General features: G+C 36.6%; 1 protein-coding gene and 1 long non-coding RNA gene across 2 annotated transcripts; both read left to right on the top strand.

Moving 5' to 3' along the window:
- The first annotated feature begins 3630 nt into the window (after positions 1 to 3630).
- LOC110996471 (striatin-interacting protein 1 homolog) lies at positions 3631 to 6344 on the top strand. Its single transcript, XM_022264143.2, has one exon. It carries the CDS (start codon positions 3778 to 3780, stop codon positions 6256 to 6258), a length of 2481 nt encoding a protein of 826 aa, XP_022119835.2. The 5' UTR covers positions 3631 to 3777; the 3' UTR covers positions 6259 to 6344.
- An 8580-nt stretch (positions 6345 to 14924) lies between these two features.
- On the top strand, positions 14925 to 17695 carry LOC123690184. Its single transcript, XR_006750977.1, has 4 exons — positions 14925 to 15003; positions 15256 to 15287; positions 15417 to 15866; positions 17569 to 17695. It is a non-coding gene; the product is annotated as an uncharacterized LOC123690184 (long non-coding RNA).
- The last annotated feature ends 362 nt before the right edge of the window (positions 17696 to 18057 follow it).

An 18057-nucleotide genomic window follows, 5' to 3' on the forward strand; every position in this document is an offset into this window, starting at 1 on the left:
GGAGGTTTTTTACGGCTTCCGTCTTCCATCTGCATCGTTTTGATTTTAAACGCTTCGCTGACGGCTAGCACGGAACGAATGTGTGGTGGTAGATGCTCGAGCCACATCATTTTGATGGTGCTTTCTGGAAATGTATCCTTGTTAAGCTGCTTCATTTGCCTCATCAACTAGGTGGGCTTCTGGTCTCCAAGCTCGACTTGCAAACTGCAAGTCGGCAAGAACGGCAAGTCGAGCAAGAAACTACTGAGTTTCTTCGTTTGTGCATTGTTGGGTTTTTCGTATATGGATATTAAACGGTCTTTAATGGCGTTATAGTATTCTGCCGGCGGTAAGCAAATGAGATCAGCGATGTTTTGAATATCTTGCTTTTCAAGCTGTGCGATGACCATCTGGGCGAGTTGGGCTTCGTTTCAGATTGGCAGTTGCGGCTTCGAAACTGCAGAACCAGAGGAGCGGCTGGTCGTGCACCGGAGACTTCTTGGCTCGACTTGACGCTCTGCACCGGTATTTTCTGTGTTCGACATCTTCAATTTTTTTTTGTATTCTTCTGGGGGTCACCACTTTAGGGATGTTTGGTAGCGTGAAATAAAACTCCCTAATTAGTTGTAGAGAAGAGGTGAAGATGGAATGGAATGTCTTTTATTTTACTAAACTACGTACATTTATATGGAAAAATTAGCCTATGCTTAAAAGTAGTGTTGACATGCTTTGTTACAACGTTCAGCCAATACGCGCATTCTTTCGCTACCTGCCTCGTGATCCTACAAAAACGTGGCGCGGCAAATATTTGACCCTTTTCTGCCCGTAGCGGCCGAAGTGTACGTGTTCTTCTTAGAACACTTCGATGTCGTTGTAGCCTTGCGATAACGCTGACAAAACTGTTATTTTCAGAACACAGTCGTATCGTACCGAAAACGTATAGAACTGTTCTTTTCAGAACACACTCGTATCTTAACGAACACGTATATAAGTAGGTAACTGTTCTTTTCAGAACATTTGATTGGTATCAATGATATAACGTAAAACAATTTAATCACCTACACACTTAAATGAGTGAAGAGTCTGTATGTTGTAACTAAATGAGCAGTTAAATTGACAAAGTTAACTATGTGCTATGCTTAATCCCAATGAAAGTTAAAAAAGATACAGAAAAACAAGACATTTGCCATATAGAGTGTTGAAACATATTCTTTTCATTGTAGAGAGCCACTTATGGTTTACCAACTTTATATGTAAAATTTTTACTGAGTATTTACTACACACTCATTGCAGAGGCTCAAGAATATGGTAAACTACCCTAAAAACTTATCTTTTTCGTATCATGTTCTATGTCTTTTCGTATAAAATATATGTAGATAACCATAATAAAGTAATATTTTCTATAAAGTTTGTGTTATTATAACTGAGCCCCAACCTTACTGTACCTGATGCCAGCAATTTGATAAAGAACATGACATCTATCCTAGATGTCATGTTCTTTATCAAAAGCATTGTTGACTATTACCTTCAAAATTTTTGCATAAGCATCATACATGGATTCTATAACATGGTCATATTACAGAAAACTGTGGGAAACTGGCTGCCTATCTGACATTTATATTCTCCTGTATTTCATACTTTTTGATCGGAAAACACCTTTTTATTAAAATGACACTTAGCTCCAAAAATTATAGTTACTCCTGTTTCCTTTGCTTAGATCCAGCTATTTCAATTTCGCTTCACTGTCACTTCCACTTATCTTGTGAAATGTTCTGCCTGTAGCTGTGCAAACCTTAAACACTATAGATTCAATTATTATTAAGTGTACTTTTCATAGTTAAGTATAATATTATTATTTTAAATGTTTAGCTTTTGAAACCTTTCTTCTAGACAAGTAAAAACAATTGAGTCAAAACTTTGTATGGACGAAGTTATATCTACTTCTTTTGAAGCGATGGAGAAAAATGATGAGTGAATTATTACGGTGCGCGCGCACCTTGTATGACATGGTATGACATGGTAAAGTAAGGTCTAGGTGGCATGGAAATCGATAACTTTGTTCAAGTTGTATATATTCTAGTATTTTTATATTTAGAACACGTGTTTCGTAACAGTACAATTAAACAGTATGAATAAATAAATATTATTTTGGTGTTTTTAAACCAATTTCATATACGACGTTGATAGTTTTTGAAGTGAAACTTCTTTATCGACGTATGGGAGAAATTTTGTAAGAAAACGTCACGTTTTTCGGTTACGCGCCATGTTACTTTTTTTATCGAAGTTTAGTAAAGTGACGTAAAGAATATAATGTAATATATGATAATAATAACAACAATATATTAGTTTTGAAGTTTGGTTTGAAATAAGAATAACAATATATGTATTAATTTGAAAGTGATAAAATAAAAAGACTTGTCAAATTTAACTGAATTTACAAGAAAAGTGAGAGTGATTATACATTTCGTTTTATAAATTCAACACGTATGAGCATGATTTTAATATTTATTTGAGGTTAACCTAACTTTTGATGTGTGACATCTATAGCCGCACGTAAAACCGATTTCTGGCGGGCCGACGCATGCCGTGGCGACGCATCGCCACGCTATATGATATACAGTCTAAATGCAGTAGTAAATTTCACATTTAAAATATTTAATGAAAAAAATGTTTATTCAACAAATAGTCATCGTTATCTGGAAATAAATCGTAATATTTTATTTTATTATTATGACATAATATATATGTTCTTTTCTGCATATTACTTTTACAAAATAATGTCGATGTTTCACATCTGCCAGGCGTCCCGTGACAGCTCACATTTTTTTTGATTGTAAGTATCAGTTGAATGTATATAAATCTGTTAGAATGAGCAAGTATTAATAAACATGACTGAAAAAATTGTTTTTCTTAAGGCTTAAGCCTTATCTACCCCATTTTCGTGAATTTGCAAATAGTAGAAAAATGATATGTCGTATTGTCGTAAAGAAGTTTCACTTCTTACCTGTGTATTCTGGTACACACACATATTTTTTTACTAATAATTTATTTCTTTAAATAAAATCTTTTTGATTAATTTTAATATTTATCGTTAATCACTATTGCATTTTAGTTATTTTTTTTCCAGACGCCAAAGAAGTATAACTTGTAACGCGTCTACATACACTCTTTTTTTACGTATCCATGAAAATATTCGATTTAATTAATTAAGAAAGAAAAAAAACTTTAGTATTCACAATAACAGAATATTTATAAATAACCTTACATTATGAATATATTAAATTGATTCAGCAGTTAAGAGTGGACTATTTATTGAAATTTGTGTTTAAAAGGAATGTTTAGACTCAAATTAAAATAAAATAAACCGCGGATGGAAATTATGGATTCCCAACCAAATTCCAATTTGTTAAGCCATAGATCAAATAGAGGTGACTTAATAGCGTCCGATGGAGACCCACAGGATATAATATCATTAAACATTTCGGGTCAAACAGCAAGGTGCCACTATTTTAAGTCTTTTTTATTCGTAATAACAACAATTAAACAGTAGTTGGTCCTTTGAATAATATCTTTAATTTATCAACTTAATATCTCTAGAGTAAAGAGTCTAGACTTTAGACTATACCTGTTCTGTGTGTGGTGGTTGATAAGTGGCAACACTACATATGGACATTGTGTAGAAAATTGATTTTGTTGTGATGATATTAAATCGTAGTTTTTATATTTGACTATCTATTAATTATAAATATTGTTATCGCCTGCAACATATAATGTGGATATTTAAAAATATTAATTAAAATGGGTACTAACGGTAACGGAAGGAGTGGTGGCGCAAAAATGAACATGGAAGAAGGCGATTGTAACAATGATATGGACAGCCCCGAGTTAGATTTTATTTATGATGACTGCGATTCACAAAATAATGAAATTGCTGAACTGTATAGTTATACAGAACATCCGGAATTTCAACTAAATGTCAAAGCTTTCGAAGAAGTCATGGAAGAATTCAGCTTTCCACCCAGTTGGCAGCGATTATCTGAATCTCATAGGCGTGCCGTAGTTATGAAACTCCTAGAATACTTAGACATAGTAATTAGTGAAATACGAACACGAGCTGCTCGGTGTATTTTGTATCTAGCACAAGGTTGTTGGGCCGAAATGCAATCAGATACTGAACAGGCTCTTTGGGCGCGCAGAAACATTTTCTTACTGTATGAAATGGGTATATTTCCAGCATTTGTGGAATTGCTGCAACTCGAGATAACAAAAAGCCAAACCTCCACTATTTCATCTAGAAAGCTAGCTGAATCTTTAGCTGATTCAACTGATTTAAGAGTAATTCTCTCAGTCTTGTATCTTATCACTGAACACATGAGAACTGAAAAAGATAATGCAAATTCTGAGTATGTCCATCTAGTAAAACTATTTAAAGAGGAATTAGGAACACACTATGGTGAAGATTTGTTGCCAGTTCAACTATTAAATATGATCACTCAGCTTTGTGCTGGATCATCTCCAAATTTTCCAATGAAAAAGGTTTTACTGTTACTGTGGAAAATATTATTGGTATATTTGGGGGGCATTAAAGAGCTTAAAGTAAAGAAAACCAAATTACGTGTAAAATATGGCTTACCTCTAATTGCTGAAGATACATTAGAAGTTGTTAAAGGCATGAGAGCCAGTTCTCCACCTCCAAGTGCTGTTGATATTCTTGAAAATCAGAATCCAGTTCAAAGAAAGAAAATTATGTTAAAGGAAAGTGAAAGAGCTATAAGGCGGCAAACATTTATGAAACAAACTTCTATGGATGAATCTGATGAGCAACTATATGTTGATAAAGAAGATACGGGTAATGGTTCTGAGGACTATTCTATGGAGTTTCAGTCTATGTCTAATGATGGATCACAAAATTCAAATCAAAATTGTCCATATTACATGTACTTTAAGCAGTTAGACAGTCCCCCTCCTCCACCACCCCCTAAAAGTCTACCTTGGCAGTCCAAAGTCCGCCAGAAGGATATTGATAATTTTCTCCATAATGTGAGAATTAAGTTTATTGGGTATTCTCTACCCGGTGATAGGCAGACTATTGCAGGCCTGCCAAACCCTATTCACGAAGGATTAGAGGTATTAAAAAAACACATTTATACTAGTATTTCCGAAATTCAAGTTGAACGAGAAATAGAAATTTCTCGCAGTCCACTCACCAAAGGTGAGAAAGATATTGAAGAGACTGAGGCAGAACTTTTATATAGGGAAATGTTACCCAATCTACCCCAGTACATGATAGCACTTTTAAAAATATTGTTAGCTGCTGCTCCAACGTCCACAGCAAAAACCTATTCAATGAACATTATGGCTGACTTATTACCTGAAGAGATGCCTATGACTGTACTTCAGTCACTGAAATTAGGAATAGATGTTAACAGGCACAAAGAAATCATAGTCAAGGCAGTGACTGCTATCCTCCTGTTACTTTTAAAACATTTTAAACAAAATCATATTTACCAATTTGAATACATGTCTCAACATTTGGTTTTTGCCAACTGTATGCCCCTAGTTCTAAAATTTTTTAATCAGAACATTTTGTCCTATGTTGGGGCAAAAAACACCATACCTATATTTGACTTCCCTGCTTGTGTTATTGGGGAACAACCAGAACTGACTAAAGAGTGTTTAGACATTGGTGAAACATCTGTCCCCTACTCCTGGAGAAATGTATTTTCATGTATAAATCTTTTAAGAATATTGAATAAATTAACTAAATGGAAAAATGCAAGAATAATGATGCTAGTTGTTTTTAAAAGTGCTCCAATTTTAAAACGCACTCTTAAAGTAAGGCATGCATTGATGCAGTTCTATGTTTTAAAGCTTTTAAAAATGCAAACAAAATATTTGGGAAGACAGTGGAGAAAAACGAACATGAAAACAATAAGTGCTATATATTCTAAGGTCCGACATAGACTAAATGATGATTGGGCCTATGGGAATGATGTAGATGCTAGGCCATGGGACTTTCAGGACGAAGAATGTACCCTGAGAGCTTGTGTTGAGAATTTTAATAGGAGGCGTTACATAACTGGACCTATAACTAGTGTGAGAAAGTATATAGATACTGAATGGGCACCTGTTGACACAAATATAAATGATGTGCTTGATATAAATATTGAGCTTGATGAAGAATTTAAGGAAAATTATGAAATATGGCTAGAGAGAGAAGTGTATCATAATGAATCATTTGAAAGTCGATTGTTTGCGAATGGAAGCAAAACAATGTAAGGCTTCTACATTTGAAACAAATTTTCAACTTCTTGATTATGTTAAAAATCTCTTTGAAACTCGTTTTGTAAAATATTTTTTATGGATATTTAACTAATAAAATTTAATGTTAACTTGATTTTGAAATAAGGTTGACAGAATTAGTAGTATTAATAAATTTAAAAATATTCTGAATAAATTCTTGAAATTAACTGCAATATGTAATAGTTGTAAAAGTATGTAAAATCTAATGTATGTTATTATTTTATAGTACTTTAGTGTATATCTATCATGTAATGTAGTCAAAATCATGTTTATATATGTTTATGAAGAAACAATTTTGAAACAATAAATGTGGTATAGTAGAATCTTTTATTTTTTTTAATTCGATAATTTTTTTTTGTTAAAATATTATTTTTTTCACTTCACTTTATTTTTAAAGGCGACTTCTGTGTCAATCACAATTCCGCCAATGTCGCGTTCTAAGTATTGTATATTATCACGGTGAGGATAGATGTGATGGATTGAATTAAATCTAAGCAGAGTTACCCAAAACAAAAATGAATTCACAAAAAAAGACAACACACACAAAGATTACATCATTCACAGATATATAACAATATATACAAGATGTTAACATTATATATATACTACAAGTTATGGAGGGGAGAATCTTATAAGTTTAGTAAACAGAAATAAATTTCCCTAACATTTTAGGCGTAGATGGGAGGGAAAGAAGGGAGTTAAGGTTACATGGATGAGGGAAGTTTGGAGGAAGATGGACAAATAACGAGTCGTTAATTAGAGAACAGTTAAAAAATATATGATCTGTCGAGCCTTCGTCCATACCACACTCACAGAGAACTGTCTTTAATTTTAATTTTGGCTAAGTGAACGGGAGTACAAGCGTGCCATATACGAAGACGGCAGATTATAGACGTGACCTTTTTGTCCAAAAACTTACGTTTAAAAAACCACGGCGAAGAATGGATTGAATATTGGCATAGTGCATGCCGGTTTTTTCTTTAGAAGATTGCCAATCAACGGTTCAGGATTTTAAAAGGTCGAAATATGCAAAAGCTGACAAGATCCGCAGTAGATAGCACCTTTTGCACAAGAGTCAGCACTTTCATTACCCCCTATACCACAATGACTAGGAATCCACATAAGTACAATATGAATATCTTCTTTACTACACCTAAACAAAGCTTCTCTTATTTTTAAAATTGTATTATGTTTTTTTTAGATCTAAATTTATTATAACGCATCATCTACTTAAATAAAATTTATTCAAATATCATAAAACTATTCTACATAAAGAAGAAGAATTCAAGAAATTGACAATTTTTATGTTAGCATTAGGTATACCCGTTCTCTTGGCGTGTTAGAGTGATAACATAATGTAACTTTGCTTGGAAAAATATACAACGCATCTCATACGCAATACATACGCTCATATATGAGAAAGTACAAATCAAGTAGAAATAAAAGTTTTGCCAAATAAAGTTACCCAGGACGTTTTTCAGTCCTCATTTCTATGTTTCGTTTTGTGGAATTAAGTATCATATTTCATAACGATAGTTGTAATAAATACGTTGATCCTTACCTAATTTCGGATACAGTAAACGAATAATATCATATTTGGGCCATACAATGCACAGAGGCGATTAGAACTTGAAGAAAATGATCCTGCCCATCCACCACCAAGGTGGACCGATCTTGGTCTAATTGTCCTCAAAACTAAGCATTGTTAAGAAGATTGTTTCCTTCCTCACCACGATTCGCAGACATGAGCTACCGACTGAAGACAGATCTTTGTCATAATAAATTAATCTTGCAGAAATAGTTAACAAACTGCCAGTAGAAGGATAACTTTTATTTACAATAAAAGATAACTTTAAATACGACATATTTTTCTTTATTTATAATTTTGTACTTTCGTAACGAACAAACTAAAAAGAATTTTAAAATTGTTACAAAGATTCATTATTTATATGTAACAGGCTATGTTTATTTCAAAAATATTCTTTAAAATGTTAGCCGACATAGACAGCTAATAATCACAACTTTTTTTTTTTTTTTTATAGAACAGGGGGCAAACGGGCAGGAGGCTCACCTGATGTTAAGTGATATCGCCGCCCATGGACACCCTCAATGCCAGAGGGCTCGCGAGTGCGTTGCCGGCCTTTTAAGAATTGGTACGCTCTTTTCTTGAAGGACCCTAAGTCGAATTGGTTCGGAAATACTTCAGTTGGCAGCTGGTTCCACAGAGTGGTGGTGCGCGGCAAAAACTGCCTGGAAAAACGCGCAGTTGTGGAACGGCGGACGTCGAGGTGATACGGGTGGAATTTCGTATTCTGCCTCGACGTCCGATGATGAAACTCAGCTGCAGGTATTAATCCGAACAACTCCTCTGAACACTCTCCATGGTAAATGCGGTAGAAGATGCAGAGAGACCCCACATCTCTACGCAACGCCAAAGGATCAAGCCGCTTGGAGAGATTTTGGTCGTCAACGATTCGAACCGCTCTTCGTTGAATACGGTCAAGTGGAAGAAGCTGGTACTGGGGAGCACCCGCCCAAAGGTGGGAACAGTACTCCATGTGGGGCCGAATTTGCGCTTTATATAGTTGCAAGCGGTGGCCCGGAGTGAAGTACCGTCTCGCCCTGCTGAGCACACCGAGCTTTTTGGAGGCTAATTTTGCCTTTCCCTCCAAGTGACCGCGAAACTGAACGTCGTTCGATATGTCAACGCCAAGTATTCCAATGCTGGCTGTGGCTTTAAGGAGAGTGTTTTCGAAAAGAGGAGTAGCGACAAAGGGTGTTTTTTTAGCGGAAAACGCGCAAACTTGTGTCTTTTTGGGGTTAAATTGGACTAGGTTTAGTCTGCCCCAGTCAGAGACTCCACGTAGTAGGGTTTCTACTTCAGACACAAGTTTGTTCCGGTACTCATCGACATCTGCCCGAGAAATACTTGCCCGGCCAGTGTAAAGAGTGTCCCCAGTGCTGTCATCCGCATAGCAGTGAATGTTGCTAAGTTGCAACATTGATATGCAGAAGAAACAGGGTCGGGGATAAAACACAGCCTTGTGGGACCCCAGCGTTCACGGGTTTAAGGTCGGAACATGCTCCGTCGATGACGACCTTGATGCTCCGATCGGCCAGAAAGCTGGAGATCCAATCGCATAATTTCTCGGGAAGCCCATAGGCTGGAAGCTTCGAGAGCAGTGCTCTGTGCCACACCCGATCGAAGGCTTTCGCTATGTCCAAACTAACCGCTAGAGCCTCCCCCTTGGACTCAATTGCCTCCGCCCATCTATGCGTAAGGTATACAAGAAGGTCACCAGCCGAACGACCACGACGAAAGCCGTACTGAGAGTCACTTATCAGCTGGTGGCCCTCCAGATACTCCAGGAGCTGGCAATTAATAATGGATTCCATTATTTTGGAGAACAAGGAGGTTATCGCTATTGGGCGATAGTTGGACGGATCGGAGCGATCGCCTTTTTTAGGGATCGGATGTATCGATGCGATCTTCCAGCACTCCGGGACAGTGCCAAGCGAGTACAGGTACCGGAAAAGGCGCGTTAAGACCGAAGCCAACTCAGGAGCACAAGTACGCAGCACAATTGGAGGAATACCATCCGGCCCGCTCGACTTATGTATGTCCAAGGAAGATAATGCTTTACGGACAGCACGTTGCCGGAATGTAACTTCCGGCATCGAAGAATCACACCGTGAAATGCTCGGTGGTGATCTCCCTCGGTCATCCAAAGTCGAGTTGGACGCGAAGAGACAGCCTAAAAGGTCGGCCTTCTCCTTCGCAGTGTGGGCCAGCGAGTCATCCTCCCTGTGCAATGGTGGAATGGAGGGCTGACAAAAATTCCCTTGGACAGCTTTGGCTAGAGACCAGAAGGCTCGAGTCCCCGAAGGGAGTTGGGCCAATCTCTCGCCAAATCTGGCAATGTGCTCTGACTTTGCTTTAGTGATTTCCCGTTTGAAGGACCTGGAGGCTGAGTTATATGCTTTTTTGAGTTCGCTGGTATTAGCATCACGAGATTTCGCCGCTTCTGCCCATGCCTTAAAGCATTCTCGCTTTCGACGCGAGGCTGTCTTGCAAGAACGCTTAAACCAGGGCTGAGACTTGCCACCGATCGGCACCGCAGAAAAAGGAATAAAGAGTTCCATTCCCTGCAGAACCACTTCGGCGACAGAGGCAGCGACGGAATCTGGAGCTTCAGACGAAAAGCAAATAGGCCCCCAAGGGTAGGACGCAAAGAAAGACCGCATCCCGTCCCAATCTGCTGACTTGTAGTGCCAAATACGGCGAAAACCCAAAAAGCGCGACCGCGAAGGGCGCGTAGATGGCACAGTACTCCGGACCACACAATGATCCGATGAACCCAATGGCGGGTCAACGGAGACTTGATAGTTCTCCGGATGCGAAGTCAGCAGAAGGTCCAACAAAGAGGGTTTATGACCGTCCACATCTGGTATTCGCGTATTCGCAGGGACCATTTGTGTCAGGTCGTAGGCTAAAGCAAAGTCGTGAAAGGATCTTCCCGCGTGATCGGTGGTTTCAGAGCCGAGCCAATCGGCATGGTGGGCGTTAAAATCGCCAAGTATCACGATTTCGGCGGTAGGAACCCTTTCAAGCAGGGAATCTGTAGCCATTTGGATGTGCTCGATGAGTCGGTCAGTTTCGTCATTTCCGCTATGGGACCTATACAGGCACGCATAGAATCGCGGATGGTCATCGCAGTCTATGCGGAGCCAGAGGTTAGATAGGTCCCTTCCTTCAAGCGTCCCGAGGCGACGAGAACAGATATCCTCTCTGACGTACACGCAAACTCCCGCCCGCGGCACAAATGAATGTTCCAATTTGTACCCCGGGTAGGAGAGGTAAGAAGTATCAGCCGGGGAGGATATCTGAGTCTCAGTGAGGAAGAATAAGGCCGGCTTCGCAGATTCAAGGTGAAAGTGAACCGCGCTTAGGTTTGAGTTGAGCCCCCTAACATTGGTGAAGTCCACTGTGAGCGTGGAAGGGGTTGCCTTCGGCGAATTCTTCCGTTTGCCCCGAGATCGAAACCTGAAACTAGAACTGGATGTTTTGTTTAGAGCGCAGTTTTTGCCCACCCCAGAATACGAAGGGCAGCCTGTGCATCCACCACCGGATACTGATTGTTCCGATGATGGACGCCCAGAGGGGGATTCTCCACGTGTGGTACCCCCCTGGGGTAATCTTTCTTTAAACTGCACCGTCATACTCTGGGGAAGGGGGGGGGGGATGGGCTCCGGGAGTCTCACTCACCGAACGAAACGCGAGTACAATAAGATAAACCTATTGCATCACTTCACGCCGGTTTTCTGTGAGACAGTGGTACTGCCCCGGTCGTGCCTGCCCATTTGGCTGAAGCCCGAAAGCAACAGCATGGCACTCCCACTAGGAAGGGGGTTGACTGATTGCACTGGTGAAATAACCTCTTTCACAGGTTTCACTTAAAAATATAATGCTCTAAATGTGAATAGGCGGATACCTAGAACGACTTCACCAAATTGGATAAAACTTTTTGGAGCGTTTTTGGTGCTTATCAGGACAAAGACTGAAAAATACTATAAAATAAAAACCACACTGATAATAATTAATTAAGCAAATAATGATACAGGATAAAATATGATTAATTCTTATCTATCAATATTGTTACAAAATTATCGTCATTAACATATAATAATTATATACTAACAACGGCGAAGAATGGTATAACTATTGCCACATGACATGACAAATCGTCTTCTTTTACGTCTTCTAAAGTCTATAGTGAAATGAAATGAAATACGTTTATTTTGGAACATAGGATCATTATGGTAGGTATCACTTATTCCACGTCATTAAATTCGAGCCCGTTGGCATCCCTACTCATCGGCAAAGAAGACAGAGGGTGTTGACCGAGAGAAAAAGCCGGCGTAAAAAACTCTCGGTAGGTACTCTTTAAAAAAGAAAAAAAAAAAACATCAAACAATTATACACAATATTTAAAACAAATATAGCAAATTAATTAATTAGAAGTAGCCTGTCCAGCACTAGTCCCAGACCCTTTTATCAACTAGATAATCACTAACTTTATAGTAAGCCTTTTTACACAGCTTTCCTTTAATACATTTCTTAAATTTAATAAAAGGCAGAGATAAAAGAGCCTCTGGGATTTTATTAAAGAAGACTATCCCTTTTCCCAAAAAAGAATTACTAACTTTATACAGTCTAGTACGGGGAAATTGCAGCCTGCGTTTGTTCCGAGTATTGACATTGTGCGTATTTTCTATTCTTGTATATTTATCACTATTTTTGTATACAAACATAATATGTTGATAAATATATTGCGAGGGAAAGGTAAGTATATTAATTTATCTCTCAGCGATTCCCTACATTTTAAATTATGTATTGCACGAATAGCTCTCTTCTGCAGAATGAAAATAGATTCAACATCAGCAGCATGACCCGATAATAATAAGCCATACGTCATTAAGCTGTGAAATTAACTAAAATAAACAAGTCTAGCTGTATCGACATCAGTCAGTGAGCGAAATTTTTTAACCACGTAAGCTAGTGCTAAGTGCCATCCCTTTTCGAAAGGTTGGCTGCCCTTCTGAACAATGAGTTCGTGCTTCGACCAAAAACAAAACATAAAACAGCATCCCACCTTTCTAAATTCTGCTTGCATATCCTACACTTTTTCAAGCCTCTTATCATTCTTTCAATTAATAACAACGGAGCGTATCAATTCTTAAAAGGCCAGCAATGCACTCGCGAACCCTCTGGCATTGAGAGTATGCCTGGGCGGTATCACTTAACATCAGTTTGCACTTTTCTTGTACTTTCAAGCGAGTTGAAAATCGAACGCCAATACACTAGGTAGTACTAGTAACTAAGTATAGGAAGTATTTTTATATTTTATTGTAGGTTATGTAGGTTCAGTATTTTTTATTATTATTTACTCTACTCACCTGCCATCGTGACCAGGGACTTTTCTAAGTCACAAAATTATACATTTCATTGCTTCCAATACACAATTTCACGAATGACGGGTGCGGAAATACGCCCCGGCTACATCGGTAATATTTTTATTTACAATATTCATGGGCGAGCCGGGGCGCAATTCCCCGCGAGACTCGCTCTTTCGGACTTTTTTTTATAGAACAGGGGGCAAACAGGCAGGAGGCTCACCTAATGTTAAGTGATACAGTGGTATTTGTCGCCTTTATAAATTTAATAATTTTTTTCGCGGAACCGTTCCAGGCACGATCTGTGCTTTATTAACATGTCCTGTAGGCCGTTACGGTCTACAGTCATCTGCATTTGTTGCTCGAGGTCGTGCCTGGACGATGCGAATATAGGGCAGTGTAGAAGCACATGTTCCACTGTTTGTTCATCATTACTGCAGGCACATGTTGGGCTTGTCCTAATTTTAAACAAATGCAGGTAAGGTGTAAAGGCCCTGTATTCAATGAGGTAGGTTCAGTATTTAATATGGTTGTTGTATGTCATTTATTCTACATTTTGCTTGCTTCAATTGAACACAAATTAGCTTTTATTAAACATAATAATAACTTTATCCATAGTCTGAAATTTATTCGATAGGTTGCCCTCTGGCAAATAAGTTACATATGGTTGCTGTAAATTCTTAATTAACTGTATAGGGAATATGTAAATGATAAAATTGCCTTGATAACTGCTATATTATAATTAATAAATTATTCTGTTTAAAATTTTGTTATCATTGTTGTTACGGGTTTTTCGTAGGCATCATAATGGTAACCGAATAATTAAAAAAACTCAAAAAGTCTAATAAAATTCTGTGGACTTGGTCCGAAATTAGCGTTTAGCAAAATATGAAAAAAATTGAATTGATGATATTGATTTTGTCTGTATGATATTTCCAGCTCCTTACAAAATTGTGATAGTTGGTTTTAAATCTAATTACCAATTACAAACGTTAGATTTATTTAACACATTTATTATCTTCATCTTGACAAAATTACCTAGGCGTTCTATAGTTAAAAAAGAACTCTAGATGATTATTTCTCATCAGCTTTCAGGTTTATCAAACCTATGCCTGACAGGCCGTCGTCTCGTTCGCAATTCAACATTTATTTAAATTATTACTTTTTTCATTGGAAAACCTCTGATGTTTCCATTAAAACCAATAAACATGTTACGGACAACTCAAATAACATTCATCAAAAATTAAACATTAGGGGGGACGAAATAGTTATTATAATAACTGTAACAATAAATATCTTGCAATTTTCACACTAATTAGCGATATCCATGGCCGCAAGCATGCAAAAATCTTGCTCCGTAGATTTTAGAAATGTGTAAAATTAAATTCTCTAAGTCAAATTTCATACAAATGAAAGCCTAGACTGGTGATGCAAATACTTGTTAATTGATATAACATGTAAAACTGTCTTTCATTTGTGAATATCTAATTAATAAAAACATTAATTTTTCTGTCCTTTATCAAATTCTAAAAAATATGCTCTTTCTTTTCATAATATTCAATTAATATGCAGTTCAAAAATTTTATATTAAAATTATTAGCTGCTAGCTAAATAAGGAAATTGCCTCTGGGTTTTATGAGGGTTTTATATTATAAAACCCTCGTTGTATATAAATTTCGGTCATTTGACCCCAAGCACCCGCTGTGACCAGTAACATTGCATTTCAAAATGGCGGCTCGCGTGTTTTCGACAATAGCTGTAGTACTTGTGAGTATTAAATTTTAAACTTCAAACTTGTCCAACTGTTTATTTATATTTTCTTACCATTATAATAATTTTAATATTGTTTTTAACTTAATCTTATCTTGAGTTTATTATGGTGTTTATAAATTCTTGTGTTGAATATTTTGAAACAGACATTTTTATTACATTTGAATTTTGTGTACGATTTTCTTCCTTTTATTTTAAGTTGATGTTTTTCATGAGTCCACTTCTACATTCGATGAATGTTTATTTCAGGTACTTCAGTGTTGTATGATGTCCTTAGCAGTGTAAGTATTAATTTTTTCTCAATTAATTTTGACTTTGGAGTCGTACAAATTTTTTTATAGAATTATTTATAAATTTAGTGTATTTTATAGTGTATGGGCTTAGAAAACTTACTTTTTGTTGTTTAACAGTCCATTAGAACAAGATAGTAAAAAAATGACAGAAGCAACGCGCGCGGAGCTTCAGCCAGAAACAACGATTACCGACTGGGTTTTCACTACCAGGATACCGGAAAATACAGATTTCTTTACCCCATCAATCGATACTTCAATGCATTCAACATCCCTCTGGCCCTATGCACTCCGGTTTAACAGATGGCTGACAGAGCGTACTCTGCCTTCATCAGCTCGACTGCCTGTCAAGAAAGTGTTTTCCCCTATCCCGACACAGTCTGTCACATCGGAAGCGAGTTCCACTATCCCGCCAACTGTTATAACAAAACGGGGATCATCTGTGCTGTCAATCGTGAAAGAAGGGAGTTCCACTATCCCGCCAACTGTTATACCAGGCCGGGGATCACCTGTGCTGCCAATCGCTCTAATCATCAAAAATCAAAATATAATCATCAACTGAACCTCCAGGTAAACATAGAGAAAATTAATTGAGCACATTTCTCACACATGGAACCGTTAGATTTTGATAATACAAACGCTATCCTCTTGTATTTGTTTAAAGTTTTTATTAGATAATTTTATGACATATAATGATGTTTTCAATGCTTTTGTATTAATCTGTGTATATTGAAATGAAGGGAACACCAATTGGACAGTATAGCACTGCAAGGATAAAATAATTTTGGCTTTAAATTTTAACAAACAAATAGTATCTGTATTTTTAATTATTGTCTGGTGACGCCATATTCGCAGCTTCTACCTCGACGCCAATTTGAATATAGTGATACATAGTGGTAGTATTGAAATCAGAATCAATTTAACATCTTTTCTGTTGACGTTCATAAGTGTACTTGTTAACCAACACCAGTCGACAGAACTCATACTCACTCAGAGTATGAGTTCTGTCGACTGGTGTTTTTTCGTGCGGCGCAAACGTTCCCAACACAAGAAACAGCTCGCTTTTATACTTTCCGAGTTTACCATCAGGTCCAGTCGTGGCTTGGTAATTATAATGATCCTGAAGACTGGGGCTGGAAAAAATGTGGAAAATTATTGATGCCAGTGCAGAACTCTGAACCTCCAGCACCCCCTGAGCTTCTAAAATTGATCTTTTGCAAATGCAAAGGAAACTGTGGAGCAATGTGTTAAATTATTAATAATATTGCAAAATTCTAATTACAAAATAAAAGAAAATAATAAAAAAAAACAAACAATAACTGATGACATATTATAGGTACACGTACACATATAATATAGGTATAGTTATGAGTACTGAAAAATAGTACTCACTTCGGAGCGCTGTAAAACCTTAACTATTGACTTAATGAAAAAATGATGCGAATAAAAGTTGTTCCTCAAAAAACGATCTACAAAAATGGTCAGATATCATTTTTTCGTAAAATGATAAAAAAAAGAAGTTACATCGAAATATATATTTTTTTTTCTCGAATTTCTGAAAATTTTTGCTTATAACTTTTTTATTTATAGTTCGGCGACAAAAAGTTACTGGACCACAGTTGTAGAGAATTTAATTTGCAACAAAAAATGACCACTATTTTTTTTCATCAAATAAATAGTTTAAGAGATATATCGTAAATACCATTTCAACTCCTATTTTCAAGATGGCGGCCGTGGGACAAGGGTGGCGACCACACAAACTTGGTTTTAGCTTTACACTGACCCCCCCTACATATCACAAAAATAAAATGAGCGTAAAGGGACTATCAGTTCGTTGTTCGTGCGTTCAGTCGGCGTTGATCAGACCCACACGTGAAAAAGTATCAAATATGGTTCTTAGAATACTTCAAAACATAAACGCGACATTTCCCAGGAAATAAAAAAAACATATTGATAATGTAAAACTGTGTGCTAACATATCAATGATTTCTATTGTTATTGACTAGAAGTTATAAGAAATTTAAAAAATATACATTTCTGGTTGCGAAAACTTGCGATTATTTCTCTAATTAAACAAAAGAGATAAGAAAATATGATCATGATGGCCAACGCTAAAGGGAAAGTGTTTTTTTTTAAATTTAAAGCGGCCTGCTTGATGTAGACAACGGGAATGTACTTGCGGGCCTTCTAGCAACGTCCATGGGTGGTGGTATTACTTCTTGCCCATTTGATATTACATAAGAAAACGCTAAACATTTATTCTATCTTCCAGGTCTCCTGGCGCAACTGCAGAAGCAGTGAAACAGAAACGTCTCTAGAATATTCTGAACATGGATTTTAGATTACTTTTATTACATAATATTAAAGGTTATTAAATTTATATACTAATTCAAAATAAATAACATAATACATAAAAATATATCTAATAACTAACCTTAAATTTTATAATTAATTAAAAAATATTAAAGTAAAATGCGTTTCTTTTTAAATGGTTGAAGCGGTTTAAATATCGGTTATTTTTGATTTCCGGACATAGTTACGGGGCATTATTACTGAATAAAACAATTGCAATTATTAAATATGTAATTAGGTATTATTACACGTTATACCTGACATTTTCAATATTAATACCTAAGAAATAGGTATTAATATTACCGATGTCTTATGATACCTTTTTATTTAATTGTAAAACTAAAATTTTATTCTAAGAAAAAAATTATATACAATCTTAAATATTATTTTTTAAAATATGATTGCGTAT

This window comes from Pieris rapae, chromosome 2, assembly GCF_905147795.1.
Source record: "Pieris rapae chromosome 2, ilPieRapa1.1, whole genome shotgun sequence".
NCBI lineage: Eukaryota > Metazoa > Arthropoda > Insecta > Lepidoptera > Pieridae > Pieris > Pieris rapae.